We start from the raw sequence: 27,421 nt of genomic DNA, 5'->3' as shown, positions 1-27,421 counted from the left end.
AATCTAACAGTAGCTTCATGGACCATAATTGTGCATTTTAGTCTGTGAATAATGCATTATCATTTTTATTATTACATGAACTCACATTCATCTGAGCACATTTCAAAATCCGTAGTTTGAAAGAAATATATAAAGAAAGGTAAAATAATAACACAAATAATATCAAGTTCTATCTCAAATACACCACTACCAGACCTTTACTTCAGGTAAGGCAGGAAACTAGAAAACAATATTTATTATATTCAGTAATCTCCATTTATTTAGCCATGTTCATGTCATCATTGGTACTTTACAGCATCATTTCAAACTGCGAGAGATCTGATTGTCTGTCTGTCACTTGTAGCATCCTTGATAGTCTGGAAGAGGCCGAGAGATGTCGTGGAAAGCCCACTGCAAGATGCCGTCAAGGGAGCCCTGCTGAGAACACAGCAGGATCCATTGTTGAACAAAAGATCAAAACTGGGTGTCATCATTTGGCAAACTTTACCAGATTATTACTGCAGTTATATCAGGTTATGTTTTTAGTTTGAGGTCATTCTGCACATTCACAATTCCTCAATATAAATGAAGGAGGAGTCAACTGAAAAGTGCAACCAGGAAATATGTCCTGTTGCTCTGGTATTATATATTAAATCCATTAATCGTGCCTTCTTGCAACGTAGAACATATTCCTCACACCTGAAATTATAAATCATCAACTATTCCTTTCTTTTAGCCTTAAAGCTTTTAATTATCTTTAGCTTCTACAGACATGTATGTTCATAAAAAAAATAAAAAGAAGAATGTTCATGATTTGTTCCCCCTTATGTCTTTCATTCGTTATTCTCATATTGTTTTCATTTTCATTTTAGAAACAGAGGCGATGTTTTGTGAACATTTAAACTAGACTATAAGACAAACACTCCCACGACACATCACTAATTGATTGCGCCTCATTTTATTTCGACACCTCATTTCCAGTCTGTGTGATAAAAAGTGCAGCCACCTCGTGTCTGACATGTTATATTCATATTATATCACGCCTACAAGTGTATTATCGACATATATCTGAGCCTCACTCACGTCTCCCAGGATGGAGTCCAGTTCTTCTTTATGGAGGACGGGCTCAGGGACGGAGTACTGATCATGAACGAGTGAGTTTTGAAGCCCTGGGGTGAGCTGGAGACACACACACACACACACACACACACACACACACACACACACACACAACACAAGAGATTACACAGATTACACTCCATCATATTCAGACAATGAAGATGTGTATATCATATGTACACACACACACACACACACACAAACACACCTGAAAGCCTCCGAATGATTCAGCCTCCTTCTCATCAGCGCTGCCCCGGGACCGGGAGCAGGACGAGCAGACGGATCTCCCTCTAACGAACACAAGCACACTGTGAGTGGGTCAGGGTGTTTTCAGCGGTGTATGGTGTTACTCGATTTCTAACCCTCGGGAGGATTACAGAGGACTGTTTGATGTTCTACTAAACACGCACATTTCTCATCAATTTATGACAGGGAAACACCGAGAAACGCAGTCAATAAGTGGTGACGGCATGAGATCATCACCTGGATTTACGTAGGTTTCATATGTCAGTCGTATCTCTGGTAGCATTTTGTAGAATCATTGATCTTCATTTACAGTACACGTGATGCTGTGCACCCTGCTGCAGCCTTTGCGATCCATTAGTCACCATTAGCTCGGTAATCATCACACCCTTAATGCACATCGATGATCAATACTACCACAAACAGGACTTTGCCAGTAGGGACGTTTGTACAAACTGATGCATACATGATCCCACCGAGGCTGAGATTAGACTTAGTCACTCGTGTGGAAAGTGAAGATATCGTCTTCTGGTGAAACATAGTGTAGTGATAGAGGAAGCGAGGCGTGGATGTCTTACTTGGAGAAGTGGCAGTGAATGTGGAAGCGCTGCAAACACTGGAGGCAGTGAGTCAGGTCTCCTCCTTCTATGTGACAGACACCACACACCTCCCTCAGACTGAGCAGCTCTCCACGGGAGCACTGGATACACATGTTACACATTCGAGCAAACAGGACTGTGAAGTTTCAATTTGCACACAAAGGGAGTAGAAGCAAAAAGAAAAGACCGCACCCAACATAACATCAAGTCTTTACCTGGTTTCTGAGCTCAGTCACGGAAGCCGTGACACTGGTGAGAGGCGAGGATGAGAGCGGGGAGAAGAAGGAGAAGTCTACGATGGAGTTGCTTGAGCTGGTGTTTGTTTGCTGGGTATTGAGGGGCTGTGACAAAAAATATTATAAACCATGAGCAGTATAGGAGAAAATGCAGAGCAAAAACCCTGCAGACTAAAAAATGATTCTCAGACTTGACTGTTTCGTCAGATCATGAAGACTCAGAGAGGAGTGACATTCAATATCAAGAACATGGACATTACTGCAAATGTGAGGTTTGATGCAGGAAGCAGGTCACTAATAGTGACCGCTTTTGTTACTCATTTAGGTAATAAATCAATAACGAACATGAACATAAACACACTCAGTGTGTACTGTCTATTTCAACGTCCTTCAGATACTTACTGGTAAAGGTATTTGGGCATAATTCTCTCTTTTCACTCTGTTTCCACAGCACCACTCACAGCACCAAGTGCCACTGCAGATTAAAAATATGTGACGTTAAAACAAAACAAAAAGGCATCCCTGAACACACACGCAAGCTAATATCTAAAAGTAATCAACCGCAGATAGTTTGTGGTTTAAATCTTTTATTTGTCACCTTGGTATCGATGTGAGTTGAGGGTCCAGGCAGGTCAGATGAAAAGCTCGAGGACAGCCATCGCAACAAATCAGCTCCCCTCCGTCCTTACACACTGTACACTCATCATCATTATATTGAACCTACACTCTCGGAAATACAGAACAAAAGCAAATGTACACACCTGCGAAAGGAAAGACTGAGTGACTGTGAATGAGTGGATGCTGAGTGGATCCTCTACCATGCCTGTGGTTGTCTCCCCCTTGTGGTGAAACATGGTATTAAGAGCTTTGGACTTGGATGGTATATTTATCTCCTCTGTCTGACCACAGGAGTAAAACTCTCCGCCAACTGTTCTGGCACTTCCTGTTGAATAACAAAGACGTACAATATTTTCTATTAGTAGTAACCATATATTCAATGCTCATGCTGCCAAATTACTATTGCATGGAGTCGTCTATCTCCTTACATCTAACATCTTTTCTCTAAACCGATTCATAATTCAAACATTCACATGTGATGTCCTCGTGATGCTGGGCAGTTGTATCGATATTCGGGAGCATTCAAAAACAGATGGCCTACCATCTGAGCCCAACATCTGTTTGATATGGATCTCCTCTGTGGCTTCATGGCTGACTGGCGGCTCAGTTAAGGAGGAAGACAGCATGACTGGTCTTTGGACTGAAGACGACACCGCCTGAACACCTGTGCCAGAACAAGGGTTAACGTGTTTTATGACAATAAATCACGGTCGGTATAAACGTTGGAATATGATTTGTAATTACTGTTTCCAGATGTTAGCTGTGGGGCTGCAGCTTCACTCTTCACTCGGTACAGCCTCACTTTACCCCCTGGGGAAAACATGGAGCTCAATCATTTTTGTTTAATTGTTTGGGGTGTTTTTATTAGAAGACAGTCAGAAGAGATGCATTATGGGAAATAACCTGGTCCATCACTTGTTTTGGCATGATACTGTGAGTTTGTCTCTCTCTCCCCGCGGCTCCTCTTCTTGATGTGAGAAGTTTTATGGCCTCCAGAGGATCTCTTCTCTGCTCTGGAACCGGCAGCGTCCCATCCTGCCAACAAAATGGCAGCATATTACAGAATAATGAAGACCTAACTCTATAAAAGTGTTCCTAATGTCATAATCGTGGATAGCAAACTCTGTTCTGGAAGTACAGGGAGGATAGGTACCGGCTGGGATGGGAAATGGATGCTTCTACTACTTTCTACAAATTCTCTGTTCAGAAAATTAACATTATGTAAAATGACAGAAATCGTATTATGAAATTAAATATGAGTCGTTTCTTGAGTTTACAGAAAGAAATCTCAATGTGTATATTTCTATACCATGTATAAATATGGGTTTTATTTGACTTTACTAGCATGTTTATTCACGATAAACATGGCTGAAAAATCAATTAAATAAGGAATTATATACAGACGTTTAAGGAATCAGTACCCGACTCATCTGGACAGAAAAGTAAGTCCCAGAATATAAATTGCAATCAAGTTGAAACAGACACACTATATACAATTGACTTTGGTGAAACTTTGAATACACACTCGAGTGCAGGTGAGTGAGCAGCGTCTGCAGCTTGGGGTAGCTGTCCAGGTTGTAGTCTTTGGATAAGTTGCTCCAGAAAGCCTGGATGGTGGATCTGCTCTGCTCCAGGACCCAGGACAGGAGGGAGTGCATGGCCTTATGGATCCCTTCTCTGCCTTCCTTCTCCAGGGTGTCCTATGAAAACAAGATGTGACCTCTGCACTCTGAATAAAACATTTTCTTTTTTATAATTTAAGTAGGCGTTGCAGGATTCTGATCTGTATTACTTTGTGGACCACAGGATAATTATACAAAATTAAAAAAAGGTTCTATAACATGGTTTCGATGGTTGCACAAATTGCTAAATTCTTGTCATCAAAACAAAACAAAAACAAGTGAAAACCACTGACATTTCCACTCAAAATGAAAATAAAAGATTTTCCCATTTTTTTCTTACCTTCAATAGTTGGTCATTGATGATGTTTTTGTCCACCATACCATGGACGAGAGGGAAAGGGTCATCTACAGCCATAGCAATATCGGTCCGCAGCTCCCTCAGCAGGGAACGAAGGTTTGTGTCCCGAAAAGCTCCGGTTCTGGACATGATCTGCTTTGTGTGTCAATGAGATCCAAAGTGATCCAGAACCTCACAGGACCCGAGATCATACAAGAGGTACTGCGGATGGAAGAGGTGTGTCCTTCTCAGAGAAGCACCTCTCGTTTCATGCTGATATTACATCATTTGTGTATGAAACTATCTGTCGTGTTCTTTTTTATATGTACTCCAGTGTTTCTTTAATATGTATGTACATAGTATATATCACATAGTATATATCACTACATATCACTGTGCATATGTAGACTGATGCCAATAAGTTTGACTGGCTGAAATGTTCAGAAAATCCACATTAAGGTCTCACCCTTGAGGAAATCCAACCAAAGCCGCCCTCGACCTCTTGTCTCTGTGGAGTTCATGTGTCTACTAAAAGCACTAACTGTCTGTCCGCCTGATGATCCTCAGGGGGATCGAATGACGGGCTGTGCCTCGAGGGGAATACCTGTGCTCTTACATTAGGAGGGCTGAGTGTAAACGACCTGAACACCTCACAGTCACAGTTTCCTTTTTAAAAGGTTCTTTCCACCACTACTTCCCCTTAGCTATCAGGGTTTCAGACACTGTCTCACCGCAGGGAACTCAGGATGAGTGCAATAATTAATGCTGTGCAAAAGGAAGGAGGAAATGAACACTGTAAGCAATTACCTGATTGACAGACTGATTATATGGTTGCTTGGTTGATTGTCACACCCTCAGCCAATTTGCCTTTGTTGCTCTCACTGAATAGAGTACACTCTAAAAAAAGACCAATACAAACTAAATATTAATAAAATATCCAGCACGCAAATAGAGTAGCTTGACTCTAAATTGCTGGTAGGTGTGAATTTGAGAGGGAATGGTTGTCTCTCTCTATCAGGTGTACCCTGCCTTTGCCCAATGTCAGCTGGAACAGGATAAGTGGTTAACGATAAATAATGGATGGATACACATCGTAAGAACCAAATATGGGGTTGTAAATAGCAAAATGCATGCACAAATCTCTGTTCGGTCTACTACCATGTGACGAAACGGAAAAACATGAAACATGGTTAAAAGCAAAAAAAACGAGTGTATTGCTGATGTCAAAATGTGGGTTTCATCCAATGAAGATCATTTGTATAAAAATGGTAATGTTGAGGATGGTATTAATCCAAATGACAGTGATGTTGGTAGTAAACACTCAAGTCAAAGGAGTAATAAAAGTGGTAAATCAAGTACCACGTCCTCGGCACAGATGGAAGAGGAGGAGCAGCTTTAAAGGGAAGACGTGCTTTGGAGGAGCAGGAGCGACAGCTGAGGAGGAAACGAGAGCAGCTTGATTTGGAAGCGAACTATCTGCTAACACTGCTCCGTTGGCCGTATTACAGGCCTCTGATCGGACAAATTCCTCGGACCCTCAGACGACATGGCTTCCTATTTTGAACGAGAAAAAAAGAAATAAGGAATCTGTCAGCGGCTTAAACTCTATGGCAAAATTATACAAGCCGGAAGGCAAATCTATAAGAAACAAAATGACTTGACAAAATGGCCATTACCGCCTGATAAACCACTGTCAAAAGGAAACTGAACAATGGTTTAAAACTACTTCACAACAGCAATGCAGCCCCAATGAACAACAGCAGGAAAACAATATATTGGGAACGCGTCATTTTGAGGACCAATTAACAACTGCTCAATTAAAGGATGAAGAAAGGCATTCTACTCACCATTACATCAGTGTAAATCCGCCTGGAGACATATACTTACCATTATGCACAGGCAATATTCAATAACAGCTGCTCTGGTGCACCAGCAGCATTCATCATGTCCGCCACCATGAGATACCCTCTCCAGTACAGACTTACTACCAAGCTATCGTCCCTGATGGACAACACCTCCCACCCCATGCAGGGTACTCTGGCAGCGCTGCACAGCTCCTTCAGCCACCGGCTGATTCATCCCCGGTGTCTGGGGGAGAGGTACCGCAGGTCCTTTCTCCCCGCTGCTGTCAGGCTACACAACAAGCTGAGCTCCCAGTAGGCCACAAACACTTGAACACTTTGGACTTCGCACTGAACAGCACTTTAGCCCAGTTACCCAGTTGTGCAATACTAATACGTTTAAGTACTTTTTTAATTTTTAATTTTATTTTTTAATTTTTTTTATACACTTTATCCACTTTATTCTATTTCTACTCCGTCTGTATATATAATATTCTTCTTGTTTTTTACTCTTTTATCTTAATTCTGTTATTATACTACTTGTTTTACTTATTACTGTGAGCAATGCTGCTGTAATCCTGTAATTTCCCCACTGAGGGACTAATAAAGGATTATCTTATCTTATCTTATCTTATCTTATCTTATCTTATCAATGCCTTTGAAGAAAGAGTGGAGGAAAAGGCAAGAAGAGGAGATTGTTTACCTCATTTGGATCTGTATAAAATTACAGCTGCGGTTTAAATCCCAGCTTAGCAACAGAGTGAGGGGAAATATTGTCGCCACCACAGTAACCTCTATGGAGTGGCCTAAGAGAGCTAGGGAACCACCATCGGGTCCAGGGAAGGCTGAGAAAGCTGGATGCCTTGGCTGTGCTCATAACCACTCATTGGAGGAGTGTCAACAGTTCAAAGGAAGGAAGCAAAAGGAAGGAAGCAAAAGGAAGGGGGAACAAGGAGTTCGCTTTGCGTGCTTATGTGTTGGTCACATGAGCCGGGATTGCAAAAGGCGCTTGTCTTGCAAAGTCTGTGGTAAAACTCATCGCACCACGCTTCATATCAAAAGGCTCTGGAACAACCATCTAATTACCAACCAACTTCACTGAAAGCATGTGCACATACAAGGAGCCGGTAAGGACTGTTGCGTTGTATCGACTCTCCCTGGAAAGGTGAAATCTGCAAAAATAAATCACATTATCAAAACGTATGCCTGTCTGGATCCAGGCAGTTATGCTTCTAATGCAGTGGCTGAATATTACAGGCAAAAACACCATTGCTGAATGCAGCTCTTGTAGACGCTACAATGCAGCGGAACAAAAGAAAGCGGATTCTTCCTGATCTACCAGTATTCACCAACACAGCAGTAGATTACTATGGGCCAATCGAAGTAAAGAGGGGAAGGTCCACCTGTAAGCGATACAGTGTTATATGTACCTGTATGGCGTGCAGGGCCGTCCATCTGGAGGTAGCAGGTTTGCTGGAAACCGACGCATGAATAGATGCTTCGCAGCGTTTTATGAGCAGGAGAGGAGAAGTGGTGCACCTAAGACCAGACTTTGGTACCAGCTTCATTGGGGCAGAAGGAGAACTAAAGGAGTCACTCACTGCTTTGAATCATGATTGGATTCAGGGAATCTTGTTTTAATCAACCAGCAGGTTCACAGCATGGTGGGGTGTGAACCTGCCTGGTTAGAATGGAAGTTCGATGATGATGGACTTCATACAGTGTTCATACAGTGTTCTGCTCTCGGAAGCTACTACAAGAAACTTCCATTTTGTGTTGATTTTGGTGGTCCTTGTGGACGGAAATGGTAGTGTTTCTGAGCACCACATTACCTTTAGAGACCCTCTCGTTTTATTTCAGCAGGATCTGGCAGTCAGCCCAAATGAATGCTGGTTCTGGTTGTACCCGTGCCGTCCTTCCCTCCAACAGCGTGGTGTCTGTGTTGGCAATGCTCTGCTCTCGCCTGGAAGAAGAGCGGCTGCTGCCGGGCGTGGAACACTTTACATATAAGCTGCACATATATTATATCCAGTCACTGACCTTAAAGTGTAGGATGTTGATTAAATGACTGCAGAAAACAATGTTTTTTTTCATGTCATGCAATTTGAATTATATTAATTATATAGTACTGGTTTTGGGGCTGCACGGTGGTGTAGTGGCTAGCACTGTCGCCTCACAGTTCGATTCCCGGTCGGAGCGGTCCTTCTGTGTGGAGTTTGCATGTTCTCCCCGTGGCAGCGTGGGTTCTCTCCGGGCTCTCCGGCTTCCTCCCACAGTCCAAAGACATGCTGCAGGTTAATTGATCTCTAAATTGCCCATAGGTGTGAATGTGAGAGTGAATGGTTGTATGTCCCTACATGTGCCCTCGATGGACTGGCGGCCTGTCCAGGGTGTCCCCTGCCTTCGCCCTATGTCAGCTGGGATAGGCTCCAGCGCCCCCGCGACCCTAATGAGGATAAGCGGTATTGAAAATGGATGGATGGATGGAGTACTGGTTTTGCCTCTTGTTGTGCATTATTACGTCTACTCAAAGTTATTCAAATTATAGGTTTGAAAATGGTTCAAACATACACCCTATGGAATTATGTGTTGAGGTAGCTTATTTAACATTTATCAACAATATGAACCAATACAGTCGTGACTTAACAAAAATTAAAGATTAAATAGAATAGACCATTTTGCTAACATGTAAATGTTGATGTTTAGGAGAGTGAAGCCCTTTAATCTGTAATTTATTAATCATTTAACATTATTACATTATTCATACTGGTGAACAAGGACCACTTCTACAGAAGGACGTTCACAACATACATATTACATTATTATATACAGTGCAGTGCATTACAGTGGATCGTTATATGTGTATTACCGGGATGAAGGGAGGGAGGGACTGGGAAGGAGAGAGGGTCTGAGGGAAAAGGGAAAGGTAGAGGAGTGGTTGGAGGGAGCGGGAGTTGTGATAGTAAGTTGTGTTTTATTACTTTTTTTTTTTAACCACAGTACAGTTTGTTCTAAAAAAGTTAAACCCATAGAGAGATAGAGTGCCACATTTTCACAGCTACTGTTAGGTGAACCTACTGAAAGTTGACTCTTGTGGGAATATCAAATGAGATACATTTTGTCATGAGATGCTATAGAGAGATGCTATAAAACATTCTAAGATAGTCAACCTCCTTCCAGAGAGCGGAGACCCTGAAGGGCAGGTCAAAGGTCAAAGATCAGATCAACGTGCATGCGTGCTGCAGACATTCAGATGTGTTCGGCCATCTAGAAAAATGTCCGAACCCTCCACTATTTCTTCCTTCTATGTTTAGGCATCATTTTTGGTGCTTTCCCTTTTTATATATAAAAAATACAAAACATAACAGCGAAAAGAATTCCGTTGGTTGTCCCGTTTTTCTCCTTTTTCATTCTTCCAGAACAGTTTTTTTTTTTGCTCGTTTTCATTTCAACATTTGGTTGTTTTTTTCCCCGCTTTTTCTCCTCCAGTCACTTACATATTGACAAAGTATACAATATTTTACAACTGAACAAGAATGAAAGAATACATTTGATTTGTCCAATCAGATACAAGGCCCGCATCCTATATCCAATTAGAGAAGTCAACTGGAAGCTAGCCAGTAGTAAGCAACACAACAAGCCTATGGTGTGAAGGGAGCTGTCCGATTTCAGCTCTGCATTAACATGAGCACCCGGCCTCGGGGACGGTAGGCTCTACTGGTTTGTCCAGCTTGATGTCAATCACTGGGAATTGTCCAGTTAAGAAAAGGTCAGGTGATTGAGGAGAAGAAAATGAAATACTATAACACTGACATGTCACAGTTAAATGGGTGAATAGGTTGTACGTACAGGTCATCAATGAAATACTTGTCAACTTATTGTTGAGTGTAATTGACTTCTGGTCCCTCTTAAACACAATGTTAACCTATTTTTCCTTAACCTCTTTGCTGGTATATATTTGTCTGCTGTAAGTATTTTATTAATACCCCATATGTTAGTTACACTGTATTTTTCTGCTGTAATCTAAACTCAAATGCTTCAATTTTAAAAAAGGTTGAGGAATATAATATAGAAGTTTAATTTAATATATTTCCATAAACTAATGCCCATGTATTGATATGTATTTCTCATTTCAATCAGTCATTCAGCCTCCATCACACATCCTCAGTGTCACTTCCCAGACACCCACTATGTGGTGCTGTACCCTCATGGCTCGGTGCCTTTCCTCTCTACGAAGCAAAATAGGTTTGATGACCGATGCTTCAGTAGACAGTCGGCTGGGCGGTCTGTTTGTACTAGTGCCAACAACCACTATGAGATTAAAAATAAACTGTGTATTCTATTGCGTGACTCTCGGCACAGTGAGTCACAGTGCCTGCAAAGGATACTGCCTTCGGGATTTGCGTCGTCCAAGCTTTCCATTCCAGGTAGGGCTGCTGCAACACGACGAAACAGCTAGGAGGAGAGGAAAGGAGGAGGGTGGAGATGAGAGGATAGGAGGGAGAGTCAGGGATCAGAAAAGATTTCTTTTAAATAATAATAATTGGGGGAGAGCATGCAAGAGAGGCAAGAGTAGGGCGGTTGAAAATGTGCAAAACAATGTAAATCATATTGGTTGTATATGGACTTCAGCCCCTTTGTGGATACATTTTGGGTTTTATATGTATATACTAACTAATTGTATCTCCTAATTAAGTACTAAGTTACATCCCAGCACTGTTTTGTGGAGATTGCAATGTTCAGCCTTCAGACCTCTTTTTCCTTCGTTTGCTACTTTTGTCCTGTACACTGGGGTTGGATGTGCACACTATCCAACCCCAGTGATAGTGTTACTACTTTTTCCACATATTTCCACATAGAATATTTTAAATATTCACATTGGTTACTAGATCACAAACACACAGGAATGGCAGAAAAGCAGTGAGCAACTGACGCCCGAAATGCTGTGAAATATGGTGAAAACGGCAGGGATCACCTGTTTGACATTGCAGCCTGTCTTGGCACTGGTCTCGATGAACATGACGTTCAGCTCTTTGGCTCTCTGCTCTCCTTCCTCAATCATAATTTGCCTGCAAGAAAATCAGGCAAGGCACAGCATCACAATGTCGGAGGATCATTTATTTATTGCTGAAATGTTGCTTCGAACAACACTCTTTCTGCCCGGCTAACTAAAACATCTTAAAGATATTAAAAGACTACATTAACTGTAGCTCACCTCTTCTCTTCCAGATCCGTTTTGTTGCCGACTAGCATGATGATGACATCACTTCCTCTCTCTGTCCTGACATCATCAATCCATTTGCAGGTCTGCTGGAATGAGTTCACATCTGTGGAGAACCAGAGTCTTATTTTAAATGGAGTTGTTTGTTTGTGTTAGCTGTGTCAAAGTGCCCTAAATACAGCGTATTTACTGTGTCAGACAGATGCAACATTCAGGGCATACATGCTCACAGGTAAATTAGCACTCTCTCACTTGTAATGTCATAGACGACCACAGCTACTGTAGAGTCTCGAATGTAGCTGGGGATGAGACTCCTGAAACGCTCCTGTCCAGCAGTATCCCACAGCTGCAGCCTTACCTGTATTTACACACACAAACACACACACATACACACACACACCTTCAGCAGCTGCTTCATCATTTTCCATGCATCATACTGCACACAGACTATACAGATGTACGGCCTCATAAGTACACATCCAAAGGGTGGGATAAGCCAGTATCAGCTCGTGAGCAGGCTGCCAGAGCATAATATGCTGACAAATAAATGATATTAATACTAGCTGAAGAAGATGATCCATGGCTTTTTAGGGCTAGAAAAGCCAAAGCTCTTACCAGCATAAATAACCTTAGGATAATCGTGTTAGTCTGTGAAGGGAGATGTAATTAAGCAAATCAAATCAAAGATTAGTGAAACCAGAGGGGGAATTGTGATATTTCTTACTTTGGATGTTGACTGGCTAAAACAAGACCAAATACGAATAAATTAATTCCTCTTTACACGTGGAAATACATATGAATTTTAAATGAGAATCAAGGCTTCCTACTGTTCGGTCTTCCAGGTACATTGTCTTCGATAGGAAGTCTATTCCAATGGTAGCCTGCAGTGGAGAAAGAACAAAGGAAGGGGGTCGTCAGTATTACCCAGACTTTAAAAGCTAAATGTCCTCTGCTCCATCTGTTGTTCCTTTTTTTTTTTTTAAACAGCAAATAAGCACCAAAATTGAATCAGACTGAAAAAATAATTAAATTAATCAAATCAAACCTAACATTGTTAATACATTTCGCCAAGAAATATAGAAATAGAGTTTATACAAGGAGAACTACCCCACCATCACTTCTCCAGTACAGTTATTGGACATGCCAGTCATCATTTCATGCATTGCATTATTCTATATAAATGTATATGTTTTCTGATGTTTTTTGTTCTGGATCTGGTCCGATTCTCACCTGATACGTGTTGTCGAAACTGTCATACATGAATCTAGTGATGAGAGATGTTTTCCCCACTAGAAGAGAGAACAGAGATTGTTTTTTTAGAATAGGTGTTAGTAAAGAAACAAGAATAATTATTAAATATTATTAGATAAAAATGGAAGTCCATTGTGTTCCTTGGTGTGACAAATGAATGCATGTGCCATCCAAACCACATCCACTGTAACCATCACTATCAAACAAACCATTTCATTGAAACAAAAACCATCTCATTTACCTTAGAATCTGTCTGATAATTCAGCATGCAACTGTCCTCACAACATTGTTAAAGTATGAACAAAAAGGAACTTTCTTTTAATATAATTAATTTTCTTTCTTCCAAGGCAAGAAAATACACTTTGTTGTACATTTTCTGTTTTGAAGGGAAAGATCTGACATGTTAAATATGATTTTTAAGATATAAAAAAGGATAAATGATGTGGTATGTGGCATTCATCTATGCTATATATGTACTTGTCCTTATAAATATAAAAACTATATATATATATATATATATATATATATATATATACTAAAAATAAAAAATAGTAGTAGATTTGTTTTCTGTTGACCAACTGATCAATATAGTAATTATTTTAGTTATATTTGCTTTTAGTCTCTATTATTTCTTTTATTGTGGTGAACACATTATATTGAAGAACACTAAAGAGAAAAAAGTTCTGTGAAAAAATAATGACTGATCACTAAAAAAGAACATGGCTCTCCTTAATCAGACAGATCCAACCAACATATATTTAGCAGCATGCACAAGCTGGATGGGGACTCCTCAGGAGGATCACGGTGAGCCTTGTGAGCTAGATTCTTATTTACATCCCACCCACCGTCTCTAACACAATTTTACGTCACATCTATACATAAGTGAGGACTGTACTTTTCCAGCAGGCCCCGGGCTCTAATGCAGAGTCTCTCTATGCAGACAGCAGTAGTTTTGAAGCCAGCGATGGGCAGTGGCCACACCAGGCCTCGATTCAGCACCATGGACAGTAACATTGCAGTGCAGGCCACACACACACACACGCACACAAGGAGGCTTGTAGTCGACACACAGCCTCCTCACATGCAGCTCTCTCTCTCTCACACACACTCGAACAACACAATGCGAGACACAAACAGCAGTCAAGCTGTCAGGTGTAATTATGTGTATTCTGTTGCTGTATTTTATAGAATATGTGCTCCTCTGCTGCCACTCTGGATGTCTGAACACGTATTCAGGCAGCGCTAAACCAGTATCGATCAGCACCTCCCGAATTTGTGCCATCACATCAAATCATACACAGTCATTCCCACCCTAAATAGATGGCTTATTGAACAAATGGCATAATGTCGTGGCTGCTGTTAAGCCCGTTATAATGTGGTTATGTATGGCCCCGAACCGGAGACTGCGAGGTTTAGAGATGCTACAGACATCGCCAGCCTAGGGTGTGTCCCGAACTGACACATGGGGGACTGTTTATGATCTTCTCTAAATAGATAAATACGAACACGAGAGGTGGAGGGAACATATCCCACACATGCCATGTGATGGAATAAAGGATTGTTCATGTTGTAGAAATAATAAAGCGGTTATCTGAAAACAGGCTGAGCATATTGTGTCGGTCACTGCAGCACATCATAACATCCGAATACATATCGCCTGCTCTGATGCGAAGTGTGGCCATTTGCGACACCTCGGCCATCCTCGAGGACATTCAGTGCAATTAGCAGTTCTTTTGAAGTGATCGTGACGGTTATATTTAATCCAAGAGTGCGATTATTATGCATGCGGTGTTTTTTTCTTCTTCTTCTTCTTCGGTTAATAAGATATTCTACAGTCGCAGATTGTGCCAGAAGGGTGCATGGGCGTCAAATTACCCAAAGTCAATCCGCCACATCTTCGAGATCCAGCGAAAAACTTTCAAAATCAACCAGGATTACATACATGGCCTTCTACGTATACGCATGTTTAGCATAAGGGGAGGATAACATCGAACCTCCCCAAGATTTGACTTACCGCTCTGCTCTCCCAGAAATACGAGTTTAAATTTCCTCAGGGGGTTCCCCAAATCTCCTCCAGCTGACATGGTGGCAGATAAAGAGCTCAACTTGGATTATTTGATATGTTCTTATCGCTCGGCGTCTCCTACGGTTGTGGGTGCGCAGGGGGATCCTCCTCTCCTCACAGAATAATGGGAATGCAGCTCGGCTTCCTCCTGTCAATTTAAGGAGCCCGTGCGCATGCGCGACCTCACCTATTTCAATCCGTCACCTTTCTATAGGAAACGAAACGATTGTGTTTTTTTTATGTATAGACAGAAGATGATAAAACATAATGCATTCATGTGAATACATGTTTGGTTGGTTACAGTGAAAGCAGACCAAATAAAGTCAAACAGTGCTAATGCTACCTTATGCTAGTTACCCAATAGCTTTGATACATATATACATTTTACTCCACTCCACTACACTACACTAATGAATACAATTCATTAATAATTTAGTAATATTTAATTGACAGCTATAGTGACTTTACAGATTAGAAATATTCAATATTCTGATGAAACATTTCATCCTTTTATAAGATGCGATGCATTGTTAGGCTAGATGACAATGCCCAACACTATATAAAGTATTTAAAATTAGAGCTGAAAGGATTGGTTGTTTAATCGATCAGTTGATCTACAATAATTAAAAATATAATATTAACTCCTGTATAAGAGTATTTTTTATATTGTAGTATTGCTACTTAAATAATCTGAATAATTCCACCACTGCACATGCTCACTCCACATTGTGATAGTCAGAAGAATTAAATCAGTTTTAAAAGTGAGTCCACTATAACTTTCTTTACAATCCTAAACAATACAGCACCACAAACTGAGTAAGGATGTTAAGGGGCATTCTAGCTATTTAATACCAGACATCCATTCATTTTGGGGCGATAGGGGAGGCAGGTCAAAACAAGAATGGTCAAAACTGATGCAGGAGAGGCAGAGAAATACAGACTTTTATGGGTCAAACTTCAGGAAAACCCTTGATCATACACTTCCCGTAATGCAACTGGATGACATATTTCATTATATCCTCTCTGACTGGTAAGGATCGTTATGTGTGAGCAGAAAATGGATGTAAACAACCAATAACTGTAATTATCACTTCTTTTTACAAAACAATCCATCAATAATGCGTTTGCAACAGAATTGTATTCGGCTCCCGTCAGTTTACCATATAAACACACCAACATGTCATCACTTTGTGCAAAAATGTCAACCTAAATGCTAATGTTCGAAATCGAACAGCTCCGCTTCTTTTTCTTTCCAGAAAGCAAAGCTGCGGTCAATGTATTTACAAATGTCTGTGTCACTGCCACACTCATCTGGAGGCGCAATGGGAACTATAACTACTTTGGGTATGAGTCTGGAATCTGACAACAATGATGAGGAAGATGGCAATGGTGATGGACAGTGGCATGGCCTGGAGTCCCCAAAGAAGCACACTTTGATGTCCTCGAAGCCGTCGCTCCACTTTCGACTCCCTGTCCGGATTTCCTGGAGAACCGCCTTGTGGAAGTCCCTCACCACCTCCCAGGAGAAGCTGCCGACGTGGTCAAAAACTTCGAAGCAGAGTAGATGCCTCATCTTCCTCTCCTCGGGCGACAGCTCTTGCTCTAGGATGTGGAAGTATCCCAACATGAAGAGGTCAAGGGTCAAGCTGTCGTGGGTCACCGCAGCACCATCCATGTCGGGCAGGAATTGCTCCGGGGATAAGGTTACACGAGGTGGGGGATTCTGTGAGGAGTGAGAGGAGGACAAACAGGACTTCTGTGCACCTTTGAGTTGTAGTTCATTCTTCCAGGAGTTCAGCATCTTGTCCACAGCACATCGTTGTTTGCAGAATTGAAACATGGAGGTGATTTTCTGTTGGGGCGATGCTCCTGTCCCTCTCCCTGAAAGTGCTTCTTGTCCCTGTTTCTTTCTTGCTGCTCTCACTGAAATAGCATATGCTGATTTTTTCCAGTGGCTCAGGAACAGCACCACTATACGCTCTTTCCTTAAGCTGGTCGTCTCCATCACAGGTTTTTTAGGAGGATCACATTGACTCATCTGAAAACTGAGGCCTGTGTTGTCATCCTGGCTGTTTACTCCGGAAGCACCAAACATGACCTGGCTGTTCAAGCCCAGGCCTCCTTGTACAACCCCAGCGAAAGGATAAATACCACCAATCTGACCTTCAAAGTTGGATCTGAGGTTTCTGACTGACACCCCAGACTGTTGGATCTCCCTCTCCACCCTCTCCCTCCGCGCTCTGCTGTAGCTGTTGGTCTCCAGGCGATGGCTAAAAGCGGACGCCATCCCTATATGGGGAATTCGACATCCACTAGAAATCTCACCATGTGTTGGCATCATCTCTTGGTCCGGTTGCACTAATCCCTGGCCTAAATCAATTCCTAAACCATCTCTTACCCCCTGCAAACTCTTCATATCCTCCATCATGCCTTCCACTATCCTCCTCTCACCCCCTTCCTCTGTGGTTTGTGTCAGATTAGCCACCAGCAGTGACATACTCTTAACAATCTCTGAGACACGACTGCACCACCCTGGCAAGGTCAGGTGCATTGTCCCCTCTGCATCCATCCTTTGAAGGATCTCTTTGTTAAGGGAGATGTTTACGATTGGATCCGGTAAGATGGCCCTCAGCTCCTCGGTCAGCCTGGTCAGCTCCAGTTCATAGGCCTGGCAGCGCTTCTGCAGTGAAACAGTCTCGATCTGCTGCTGCAGGTAAACCAGGTCATCCTCTGTTAAGAGCTCCCCAAAGGGGCCCAAGACTGCGTTGTGGGTTTGAGAGTACTTCCAGCCATCCACTGGGGTGTAGTCATTACTTATGTCCTGTTAGAGGGAAGCATAGATTCAAGCAAACAAACATGAAAGATGTTGATTTTGACAATGGAATAATTGAAACATTTTTAACAATATTTTCTTTTGGAAAAAATACAAAACAGAATATATGTGTTGATGAAGCATTTGATGGATTTGAAGCAGTCGGATTGGACCGACAATAATACTCCTAATAATAATACTCAACATTTTCCTATCTTTTTGTTGGCACAGTTTTTTACATTACTGAAAACAATAGAAACAAAACATGCAAAGGGAACTTCATGAGCCACATTAATTTTTCTTGCGTATGTTTCTCATGAGGCTCTGTTGTGCTCAGGTGTCTCGTATGTTTTATGGCTTTTATGACACTTTGTTATTTTACGAAAGGTACCTGTCTCCTCTGCTCCTCCTCATCCTGCAGCCGGACCTGGAGCTGCCGCACCATCACCTGTCGTTTCCACTCTGCTATGGGGCGGCCGGCTTCATCGTGAGTGGGCACCAGGGAGTCGATGTCAGCCAGGATCACATCGACAATTGGTACCTCCTCAAACAGCTCCTCGCCGTCAAGCTTCTGTTAGCGTTCAACCACGTGAGACAGTCAGAGCGTCACAGCTAAAATAACACGTCTATTTTTTGATGCAGTTGTAGTTATCTGTTGGATTACCTATATGATTATCAAGTGTGCACCAACTGGTCCTAAACGTGATACTAAATAAAGTATAATGCGCTCTATATTAAAAATAATACAGCATTAATTTAATGTTGGTGTTTATCACCCAGCTCATCAACAGCCTTGTCATTCCTATTTGTTTATGAATGTTGTCGATGTCACGCATTGCTCAACCCTCCTGGGTTATCATCTTAAAATAAGATGATACAAACTTTTACTAGCTATTAGATGGTTTCATATACTGTCATAACAGGGTTGCACAATGAAATGCAGTTTGTAGTCACAGAAAAAAGCAAAACTATTATTATTATAAACTAATATATGGCAGCAGGGAGAACCGGCTGTGGCTGAGGTGGGTTTTGTCTTTTCAGATCCGTTAAGCTCATGACACAAATATCCCTGATGCTCCTTCGATGGGTACTGATGATGTTCAGGGTGGTTCTTAATCACTGAACTGGCCCATGCACATCCCATGCCAGTCTATAATGTTCCCAGGATGCTTCCTCTGTAAAAGTAAACAATAACTTGCCATCTTAAGTTTCCTTAAAAAGACATGTGTGAGCTTTCTTCACCAGGATGGAGACGTGCAATGACCAGGTCAGGTTGCTTTTCATGCTGATTCCCAGGAACTAAAACTGTCCACTTGCTCCAATTAAGCTGCGTTGATGTAGACAGGGCTGTGTGTCTTTCTCTCCTTTTTTCTTAAATCAGCTCCTTTGGTTTTACTGACGTTGAGCAGTCGGTTGCTCTCTCAGTAAAACTGAGCACCACTCGATGACAGTCGTGTCATCTGCGAACTTCACGAGTTCCCCATCTCACAGAATTAGCATTAATTAGTCAGATTAGAGAACGTATAGCACGGGGCCTTTAAAACGGGAACATCCGCATTATAAGGATTTATTTGCACGAGAACAAACTTCACACCACAACATCTCATTTTCTACACATGTACAGCACACTTTGTCATTTATGTCCCATTTTTCCCAAAGACAATATCAGCACACTTTTATGTTACTTTTTGCACATATTTCTCGTGGCTCACCGTTTGTCCAGTGAAGACCGCAGTGAAGCCAGCGTGCCTCAGAGACTTCAGAGACTTCATGTGTGATATCAGAGTGAGATCCGTCTCTGGAGGCTTTAGATGGCTGAACGATGTAACCACTGGGAACCAACATAACAAAGGCCAACTGTCAACAATTCACTTTTAAAATGACTTTTTTATTGTTATTTGTAGAATATTGTGTCCGTAGACAATGGAATGCCAACATGTGGTCTCTTTGTTAATCACCTGACGAGGCCACCTGTACATGCTGGATGGAGCCTGTGGTGGGTTTCTTCAAAGTGGCAGCAGGGGGCAGAGAGGAAGAGGTCACAGGAAGTGGGGAAGGGTGGCGAGGCAGGGGGAGCACCTCCTTCACTGGCTGCTAGGGACACACACACACACAGCAGGGGTGAGCAATTATTAAAGGGAGCGGTTCATCTTTGTTTTGCTTTTATTTATATGGTATAGCTTTGTCCAAAGTGTTTTTGTTTCTTTGATTTCGATACCTACTGTCCTTCTAAGAGATCCAGTGATTATTTAGTTTGTACCCTTCATTGTTTACAGTATGTAAGCTCAGTGATGAATGAGAACACAACGCCCTCTTGCATGTATTTTTGCTGGTATTTACAAACATGCAATCAGTTCAGCAGATAATTGTGTTGTGCTTGAAAGCACCCAAAGGTTCCCAATTTGTTTCTGCCGTTTTAGCCATGAACCTTTTTTCACAAAACACGAAAAGCACAACCATAGCATATTAACAATAGCTCATTTCCAATAATCATTGCAATACAGCAATTAGTGAAGTTAGTACAGTAGTCTCTGCCAAGAGGATCAAGCGACGGGTTGGACGAGTGAGTGAGTGAGTGAGTGTGCACCTCTGTGTCTGTCCACGGCTGTTCTCGCATTCTGCTGCAGCAAACTGCATAATATTTTTGGCTGGCCAGTTATGGACCTCTTTTTTATTCTGCCATTGACTGCCAGCTGACTAAAGGAGCTGTATTTAACATTCAGAGCATTAATATAGCAGCAAACTGCTATTGTGGTTAGCCACTTGTGGGTTGTATTGTTATAATCACACAATACAGCCGTGGTCCTTGCAGACACATCTGGTGGAGATTAGCGCTCTTCTCAGTGTTACAGTGTGTTACAGTGTCCTGCTGTTAGTTCACTTCCTGCACTGAGGATTGGTCACCTTGCTGTTCTCCATGTTGTCTCTGCTCATTCAAACTCCAGACTTTCAAAGCAGCAGGAGCTCCCTTTTTCTGAAACTGATAACAAGAAATAACAACCACCAGATAAAATGAGCAAAATCAATTTGACACAGAGCAGTGAGGATAAACAATTTCAAAGTAATCATCTAAGAGACTGAGGCCCCCTTGATGCCACACATGCTCAATTCAACACAGGCCGGAGCTCGTAGTAATTGGAAGAAAAACAAAAAGTGGTGAAACAGGACCCCGGTCATAGAAGGTAGCGTATCCCACACAGAGTGCAGGAGAAAGTGTGTTAGAGCTTGGAGAGACATGATATCCTGCTTCAGGTAACCTTACTGATTCACAGGACTTTCTAACAAGCTGCACGCCATTCAAGAGCATAAATACTACACACACATTACAGTGTTTCTCCCAATTAGATGCATAACGCAACGTAAGAAGTCAGATTCCTTGTTAGTGGTAGCTAGCTTTATTTAATGCTTTATCTTCAACATCTATTACACACAGTACATTTATCATCTAATATCTTCGTTCCACCTGTTTTTGGAGAAAGCTTGAAACACATTGGATGTGGTGTATGCTAAATGCGTTGTATTTAGTGCATTTACCAATATAATGCGTTCATTCCACCTGTTACTGGCAATTAGTGCAATATACTTTTTAAAACTGAAACATTGTGTCATATGTCTTATGCTGTTTGTCTGTAACTCATTGTTAATGCTACCGATCTCAGCTAGGACACTCTTGAAAACCAGATTTTATTTGATCTCACTTAGCTGGTTTAAGAAAGTTTACAATGTCACCTCTCCAAAAACACATTACATAATTATGTGCATCTTATTTTATTTATTTTAAAAAAAGTCAATATATTACTTTATTCCACTTAAATTCCAGATATATACAGTATGTGTATCAGGATGCATGCAGTACTTACGATGTGGTCCAGAGACTGTGGAATCACCAACAAAGTGACAGTGGATGAATATTATAGGTTTAAAAAATGTAATCAGAATGGAAAGAAAATCCAGAAGGTGTTGTCTCTGGAGCAGCCAGTAAACAGTCAGTCCAAGGAGCAGCATCACCCAAACCTCAGATAGGGGGCCTTCTTAGTGTGCATAATTAAAGAAGTGGGATAGGATGACCTGCACTTGGAAGTATAGAACAATAGCTCTGTGAATGTATGTAGGATACAACATACTGTTGGCTGATGGAGCAGGCGTCTGTGCGTGCGCTTCAGGTTGAACACCTTCTCACATCGGATGTGTGTGTGTGTGTGTGTGTGTGTGTGTGTGTGTGTGTGTGTGTGTGTGTGTGTGTTCACCAGGTTCACTCTGATGACTCAACACTACATCCACAGCTGCTCTAACACTGCTTCCTGTAGCACAAGTTATTGATTTCTCGTGGCTCACAGATTTGGCTATTTTAAATGTATTATTATATATTATTAATTATTCTGCCACCAGCGGTTGGTTTCAGTTGTACATTTCGTTGCTATACCAACCCCTAATACCTCGTGCCTCGTGACTAAACTACCATAACACCATAACACGTCTTTACACGCACACATTTTTAATCTATTTTCTTGCCAGAGCACAATCTTTTAGTACTGCTTTTACTAAAGCTGATTTGCAATTGTTTATTTGTGATTTATTGATTTATTTTTCCTATAATCAATATACTGACAAAGCCAGCTAGCCTAGCTGGCATTGTCACGCTAACTGTTACTGCTACTTTTAATGTACCTTACTCTGTTTACTTGTGTTGTTGTGGACTATGTATAATTACTAAATAACTATTGTGTTTAACTTCATTTAACTTGATATTTCACGACTGATACTTTGCTTTATATCTTCTTACGTTTATTTTCTGGTGTACTTTTGTGAAACCAGTTTGCTTGTTTATATTCATTTATTTTAAGACGTTTGAATAAACTCTCTCTCTCTATGGCTCTTTTCTTTTTCTTATTTTCTAATTTGTAATTACTACAATTTAATGTGCTGTCTAATGCTGTTTCCACAGTTTCCTTTTTTCATCACAATTGCTTTCAGTGGCTGCTGTCTTCCAACTTTATGGGAGTGTTTAGCTCTCTGTATAGCTGTACAAACAGTGACGGCAGGTCGACAGGTGGACAGAGATATGGTAACAGACAGACAACACATGATTAAATATTCAACATTCATTACATATGAAGGCTGACAGTTATCTTACCAAATGTATTGTTCATCAATAGTGTGCTGTAACCTCAGTATCTAATGGGAGGTGGGTGACCCTTACTCAGCCCAGGGCCTTTGTCCAGTATTTCTGCCTCTTTTACTAGAGGATTAGTCTGACTGACCCTGCAGCAGCTGAGCACATGGTGAGTAGGACATAATCAATAATGGAAGGCTGCACAAACCGCAGAAGAACAGTCTCACACAGGCGATCAAATGTGTTTACCCTGAGCAAAAGTACCGACCGTTATAGACATGAGAGGAGCATGATGTTATGTTATCCATTTATTAGGTTTCTCTGTCCGCAGAAACACCATCCTGGTCAGGTTTGTTTTGACTCTTTAGTACATATTAGTGTAGGATACTCTGCTAAGAAGGTATTTTCGAGTGATGAAAGGCTGTTCTATAGTTATGCTTTGGATATAAACAATTACAATTTAAAAAAAGAATTGAGGACAAAGCATATTTAAAGATACCAAGTTTTGAGAAATAATTTATGTCTGATATGGAGTTCTTATAGCTAATCTGGCAAAAAACACCTCCTGTCATTTTAATTCATCCATCTTAATGAGCAATGTGTTCATCAGTGAGCTTTAGAGTTACTGGTAGGTGGATGTTGTTGATTTTTAGCAGAGCCAGGCTAGCTGTCTCCATTTGCTGTCTTTATTTTAAACTAACCGAATGCCTGTAGCTCCATATTGAATAGCTAGACATGAGTTTGATATCAATCTACTCATCTAACGCTCAGCAGCAAAGCGAATACACATATTTGCCAAAAAGATCCAAATCAAAAGGGTCCAGATAACGCAGGCCTATCTGCTTCTCCAGAAGGACATGTTCATATTTGATGACGTTTAATCGATCAATTGCTTTTGGAAAATCATGTTTTCTCAATGAAAGGAGGGATGAATGCAGGATCCAAAATGGATTGTCATAATTCTGCCATGGAAGAAGTCAGACCATTCCTCATAATAAACTAATAAAAAATGTAATCTGACGATTTGATATTGAAACTACCTTCTGTGGAAAATCATATTCTAGAGTTATTATGGTTATTATTATTTTTGAGAAAGATTACAGCTTGTAATATAGCTTTTTTTCATGCAGTTGTCAATGTATATCTGCCGTTCGGTGGATCAAGTGCACAACACAACAAACAGTCCTACAAGATTATTAAAAGTGTGCACTACAGTGCTGCATAATTGTAATAAGCGTTAAAATGCAAACATCTCCTCGTCCATCTATTGTGTGATAATACATTTGCAAAAATTGATAAAGGCAACAATCAAACACATCACACTCAGATGTTGCATAATTTTCAACACTCATTTATTTATTCGCCTTAATTTTTTCTTGACAATTTTTGTTACGTGTCCACAGACATGATAAAGAACTCCAGAACACTCAAAAGATAAACGTGAGCACTGAGATTAAGACTTCATCACAGGCTTAGACCTGTTTCTGCTTCTGTCAAGCAGCTCAGAGCAAGAGTGGCAGACCTGGGATCATCTACCTGGTCCACCATGGTCACCTCATCCACACTGAGCTGAAATGTGCAAAACTGATCCCTGATCAGCACTCTTTACTCTGGGGTGACCCTTGACAAAGCAGCAGGCCAGTTATTCTTATTCATCTTGGGATAGAGGAAGAGAGTTAATATCATCTGTGTGATGAGACCCAACACAGAAAATCTCCATTTATATACAAGACAGAGCCGAGAGGAAGGTTTCCAGTTAGTCATTACAAGGGTCATGAATGACAATACTTTACAAGCAGCACTTCAGGGGGGAGGGGGGGGGGGGGGGGGGGGGGGGAAGGGGGGGCACGCTGTTGTCATTAGCAAGCGGTAAGGCAGGAGAGAGGGACAGAAGACAGTAGAAGATAAGTGGACCTGCATGCTTAGATCCAGAGTGTGACAGTTCAAATGCAGCCAAATATAAATTAATCAACCTTTCAACAATTAGTGGCCAGTGCATCAAAACTGTCTCTTTTTTTAAATGATACCGTAAAATATAAGGGCTGGAAGCATTGCGAGTCATTGGCCAGTTGTACACAAAACTTAAACAAAAAACAATGCGAGTTGTTGGTTTGATTGCTGAAGCAAAAATGGAATCTGATCTTCTCCGTTCAGGACAGGGTCGTAAAACACAAACCAGTATTATCCATACATTCTTAAAACATCATCATACAAAATCATATTAAATAAAGATGCCTTGTGCATGAGTGCAATATACTTTAAGACCATAATGAATCCATTCTTCTAAACTTTATAAATAAATCTTCTGTTTCAGCAGACAACATACAGTGTATATATATATATATATTTATATATATGTATCTATAAGCAACAAAGTTGATTATACCAAAATGACCCCGAAATAAATGATGTAATCCCACAGTATATCATTTTTTACAAAGAAACCCTACAAAGAGACAAAGTAAAATGTGAAATATTACCTTTTATTAGTCCGATTTTAACAGGTCTTATGAGTATTAGGATGCTTTGCTCAACAGGTTGGTTGGCCTGTGGCGTACAGTCCTGAATACGTTCAGTAATCTGATTATAAATCAGGTTCAACAAAAAGCGTAACAGACAAGAAAGAAATGGGAAAGACGAAATGGTTGGCTGACCACGTCTTTGAGTTACAAAAGAAGAACAGATGCAGAAAATATCCTTTTTAAATGCAAACTATACAATAGAAAATCTCAATGACGTCGCCCTTAAAGGTTCTCTCTAGCAAAGGCAACATATTTTGTGTTACCTTTTTCCTTAAATGACATTGATCTCAAACCAACATTTCGGGTCATCTTGGTATAATGCAAAATAACACACAGCGTGTCAAAGCATCTAGAAACCATCCCTGGAGATTGAAGTCATAACAACACCAAGCTAATCGTACTGTACTGGTTTCTGACACAAGCATCACGCTGTCAAATATCTAGACTAGCAGCTACAGTACAAAAGCTAAGAGGGGGATTGCTTTTAAATGCAACATTTACAGAAGATGATAATGAGATATACGCTGTGCTATTACAGGCTATACCAACATACTCTATAGCATCATTGATAATATTCACTCTCCAAAACATTGACATAGATCATCGATATAAAAAGATTCACAGCATCTACTTTTACTCTACATAAAAGCTTAATCTTGGACACGTGTAGCTAACTTTAGTGTTAAAGACGGCGATGCAGGTAGGGAGAGAAGAAAAAGAGGTGAAGAAAGGGAGGCACTATCTGGTGCATGGACAACGCTCTTGCCCACTCAAAGCAACCTTCAACAGATTACAGGTCCCTGGTCGAATACAACTTTCCATTTCGCTACTAGATGAGACTTAAATTGTAAACGTATTTACTGTGGCAACTCTGCTGGCCCATAACAGACAGAATAAGTGCTTATTTGATTACGGTTGAAGGGCCAGTGGGTAGGATTTGGCGGCATCTAGCGGTGAGGTTGCAGATTTCAACCAACTGAAACGTCTCCCGTGTGCCAAGTGTGTGTAACTGTGGTGGCCCACAGCAAAAAACGCGAATGACCCTATCTGGAGCCGGTGTTTGGTTTGTCCGTTCGAGGCTACTGTAGAAACATGGCGGTCCATGAAGAGGGCCTTCTCCGTATGTAGACATAAACGGCTCATTCCAAGGCAACAAAAACACAGGTGATTATACACTAAAGAAAACATACTTATTAATATTATGTTCCATATCTGACAGATCCCCCTAAATGCCTCACACTGTACCTTTACTTAGCCACACACAGAACAGGTGTCCTCCTGGTGTCATGTAAAACATCGTGGGTTAATTTAGGTATAATTGATACGTTTTTAGTGCAATAGGTTTGGGGAATATGTTTTTTCGCTCTCTTGCCAAAAGTTACCCTTGGAGATAGGGCTGGGCGATATGGAGAAAATCAAATATCTTAATATTTTAGACCAAATACCTCGATATATTATCACAGTACCTGTATCGTTCAGTTGTATTAATCTTCTCATCTAACTATCGGCAAGAAAGCAAACAATATTTTCCCAATATAGCAAACAACTTCTCTAACATCCTAAATATTTGCGAACACATCAGCCCATTGGACAATGATTTACAATGAAATAAAAAAAAAATGCTTTGGTCAAAATAATTGAGTAAATGATATAATACATAAACTCAATACAGACAATAAAGTGCCATGCAACAAAACTGGTCAGTGGTCCTGTCACAAATAAATACCAGTGCAGAAAACCTACAATAGCAACAATAAATAAACTTCTCCATCGTGGTTCTACGCACAAGGGATTATAAATAATAATAAAAAAAGAAGCAGATAACGAGAAGGCCGTGAGTTTT

The 27,421-nt window shown here is 41.0% G+C and overlaps 3 protein-coding genes across 4 annotated transcripts; all 3 read right to left on the bottom strand.

The window, feature by feature from the left end:
- Positions 1 to 292: 292 nt before the first annotated feature.
- Positions 293 to 4,903, bottom strand: aire (autoimmune regulator). Its single transcript, XM_034555354.1, has 11 exons — positions 4,757 to 4,903; positions 4,320 to 4,494; positions 3,336 to 3,458; positions 2,995 to 3,119; positions 2,775 to 2,896; positions 2,579 to 2,651; positions 2,156 to 2,281; positions 1,920 to 2,041; positions 1,307 to 1,388; positions 1,063 to 1,158; positions 293 to 414 (listed from the first exon to the last, which is right to left on the bottom strand). Exons 1-11 carry the CDS (start codon positions 4,901 to 4,903, stop codon positions 334 to 336), a joined length of 1,272 nt encoding a protein of 423 aa, XP_034411245.1. The 3' UTR covers positions 293 to 333.
- Positions 4,904 to 10,273: 5,370 nt separating this feature from the next.
- On the bottom strand, positions 10,274 to 15,150 carry LOC117746627 (ras-related protein Rab-6B-like). 2 transcript variants are annotated; one of them, XM_034555889.1, is made up of 8 exons: positions 15,081 to 15,150; positions 13,046 to 13,104; positions 12,643 to 12,696; positions 12,068 to 12,173; positions 11,810 to 11,921; positions 11,570 to 11,663; positions 10,983 to 11,049; positions 10,274 to 10,338 (listed from the first exon to the last, which is right to left on the bottom strand). In XM_034555889.1, exons 1-8 carry the CDS (start codon positions 15,148 to 15,150, stop codon positions 10,274 to 10,276), a joined length of 627 nt encoding a protein of 208 aa, XP_034411780.1. The 2 variants fall into 2 exon arrangements, with proteins under 2 accessions (XP_034411780.1, XP_034411781.1); XM_034555890.1 differs by lacking the exons at positions 11,570 to 11,663; positions 11,810 to 11,921; positions 12,068 to 12,173.
- A 1,194-nt stretch (positions 15,151 to 16,344) lies between these two features.
- On the bottom strand, positions 16,345 to 20,862 carry espnlb (espin like b). Its single transcript, XM_034555353.1, has 6 exons — positions 20,848 to 20,862; positions 19,902 to 20,037; positions 19,656 to 19,774; positions 18,335 to 18,514; positions 17,569 to 17,952; positions 16,345 to 17,451 (listed from the first exon to the last, which is right to left on the bottom strand). Exons 1-6 carry the CDS (start codon positions 20,860 to 20,862, stop codon positions 16,345 to 16,347), a joined length of 1,941 nt encoding a protein of 646 aa, XP_034411244.1.
- Between the last annotated feature and the right edge of the window lie 6,559 nt (positions 20,863 to 27,421).

Source organism: Cyclopterus lumpus, chromosome 17 (assembly GCF_009769545.1).
Source record: "Cyclopterus lumpus isolate fCycLum1 chromosome 17, fCycLum1.pri, whole genome shotgun sequence".
In the NCBI taxonomy this organism is placed as follows: domain Eukaryota; kingdom Metazoa; phylum Chordata; class Actinopteri; order Perciformes; family Cyclopteridae; genus Cyclopterus; species Cyclopterus lumpus.
This window is presented reverse-complemented; position numbering and strand designations above follow the sequence as displayed.

Coding starts and splice junctions, on each gene's coding strand:
- aire (XM_034555354.1), bottom strand. CDS start 4,903: ATGTCCAGAACCGGAGCTTTTCGGGACACAAACCTTCGTTCCCTGCTG. Junction 4,495..4,756: donor TCAATGACCAACTATTGAAG/GTAAGAAAAAAA, acceptor TTGTTTTCATAG/GACACCCTGGAGAAGGAAGG. Junction 1,159..1,306: donor AATCATTCGGAGGCTTTCAG/GTGTGTTTGTGT, acceptor GTGTGTCTCCAG/CTCACCCCAGGGCTTCAAAA.
- LOC117746627 (XM_034555889.1), bottom strand. CDS start 15,150: ATGTCAGCTGGAGGAGATTTGGGGAACCCCCTGAGGAAATTTAAACTC. Junction 12,174..12,642: donor TGTACCTGGAAGACCGAACA/GTAGGAAGCCTT, acceptor GTGTAAATACAG/GTAAGGCTGCAGCTGTGGGA. Junction 10,339..10,982: donor CGACGCAAATCCCGAAGGCA/GTATCCTTTGCA, acceptor GACAATTCCCAG/TGATTGACATCAAGCTGGAC.
- espnlb (XM_034555353.1), bottom strand. Junction 17,953..18,334: donor AGGAGGAGCAGAGGAGACAG/GTACCTTTCGTA, acceptor TCCCTCTAACAG/GACATAAGTAATGACTACAC. Junction 17,452..17,568: donor AAGGGGGTGAGAGGAGGATA/GTGGAAGGCATG, acceptor ACACATGGTGAG/ATTTCTAGTGGATGTCGAAT.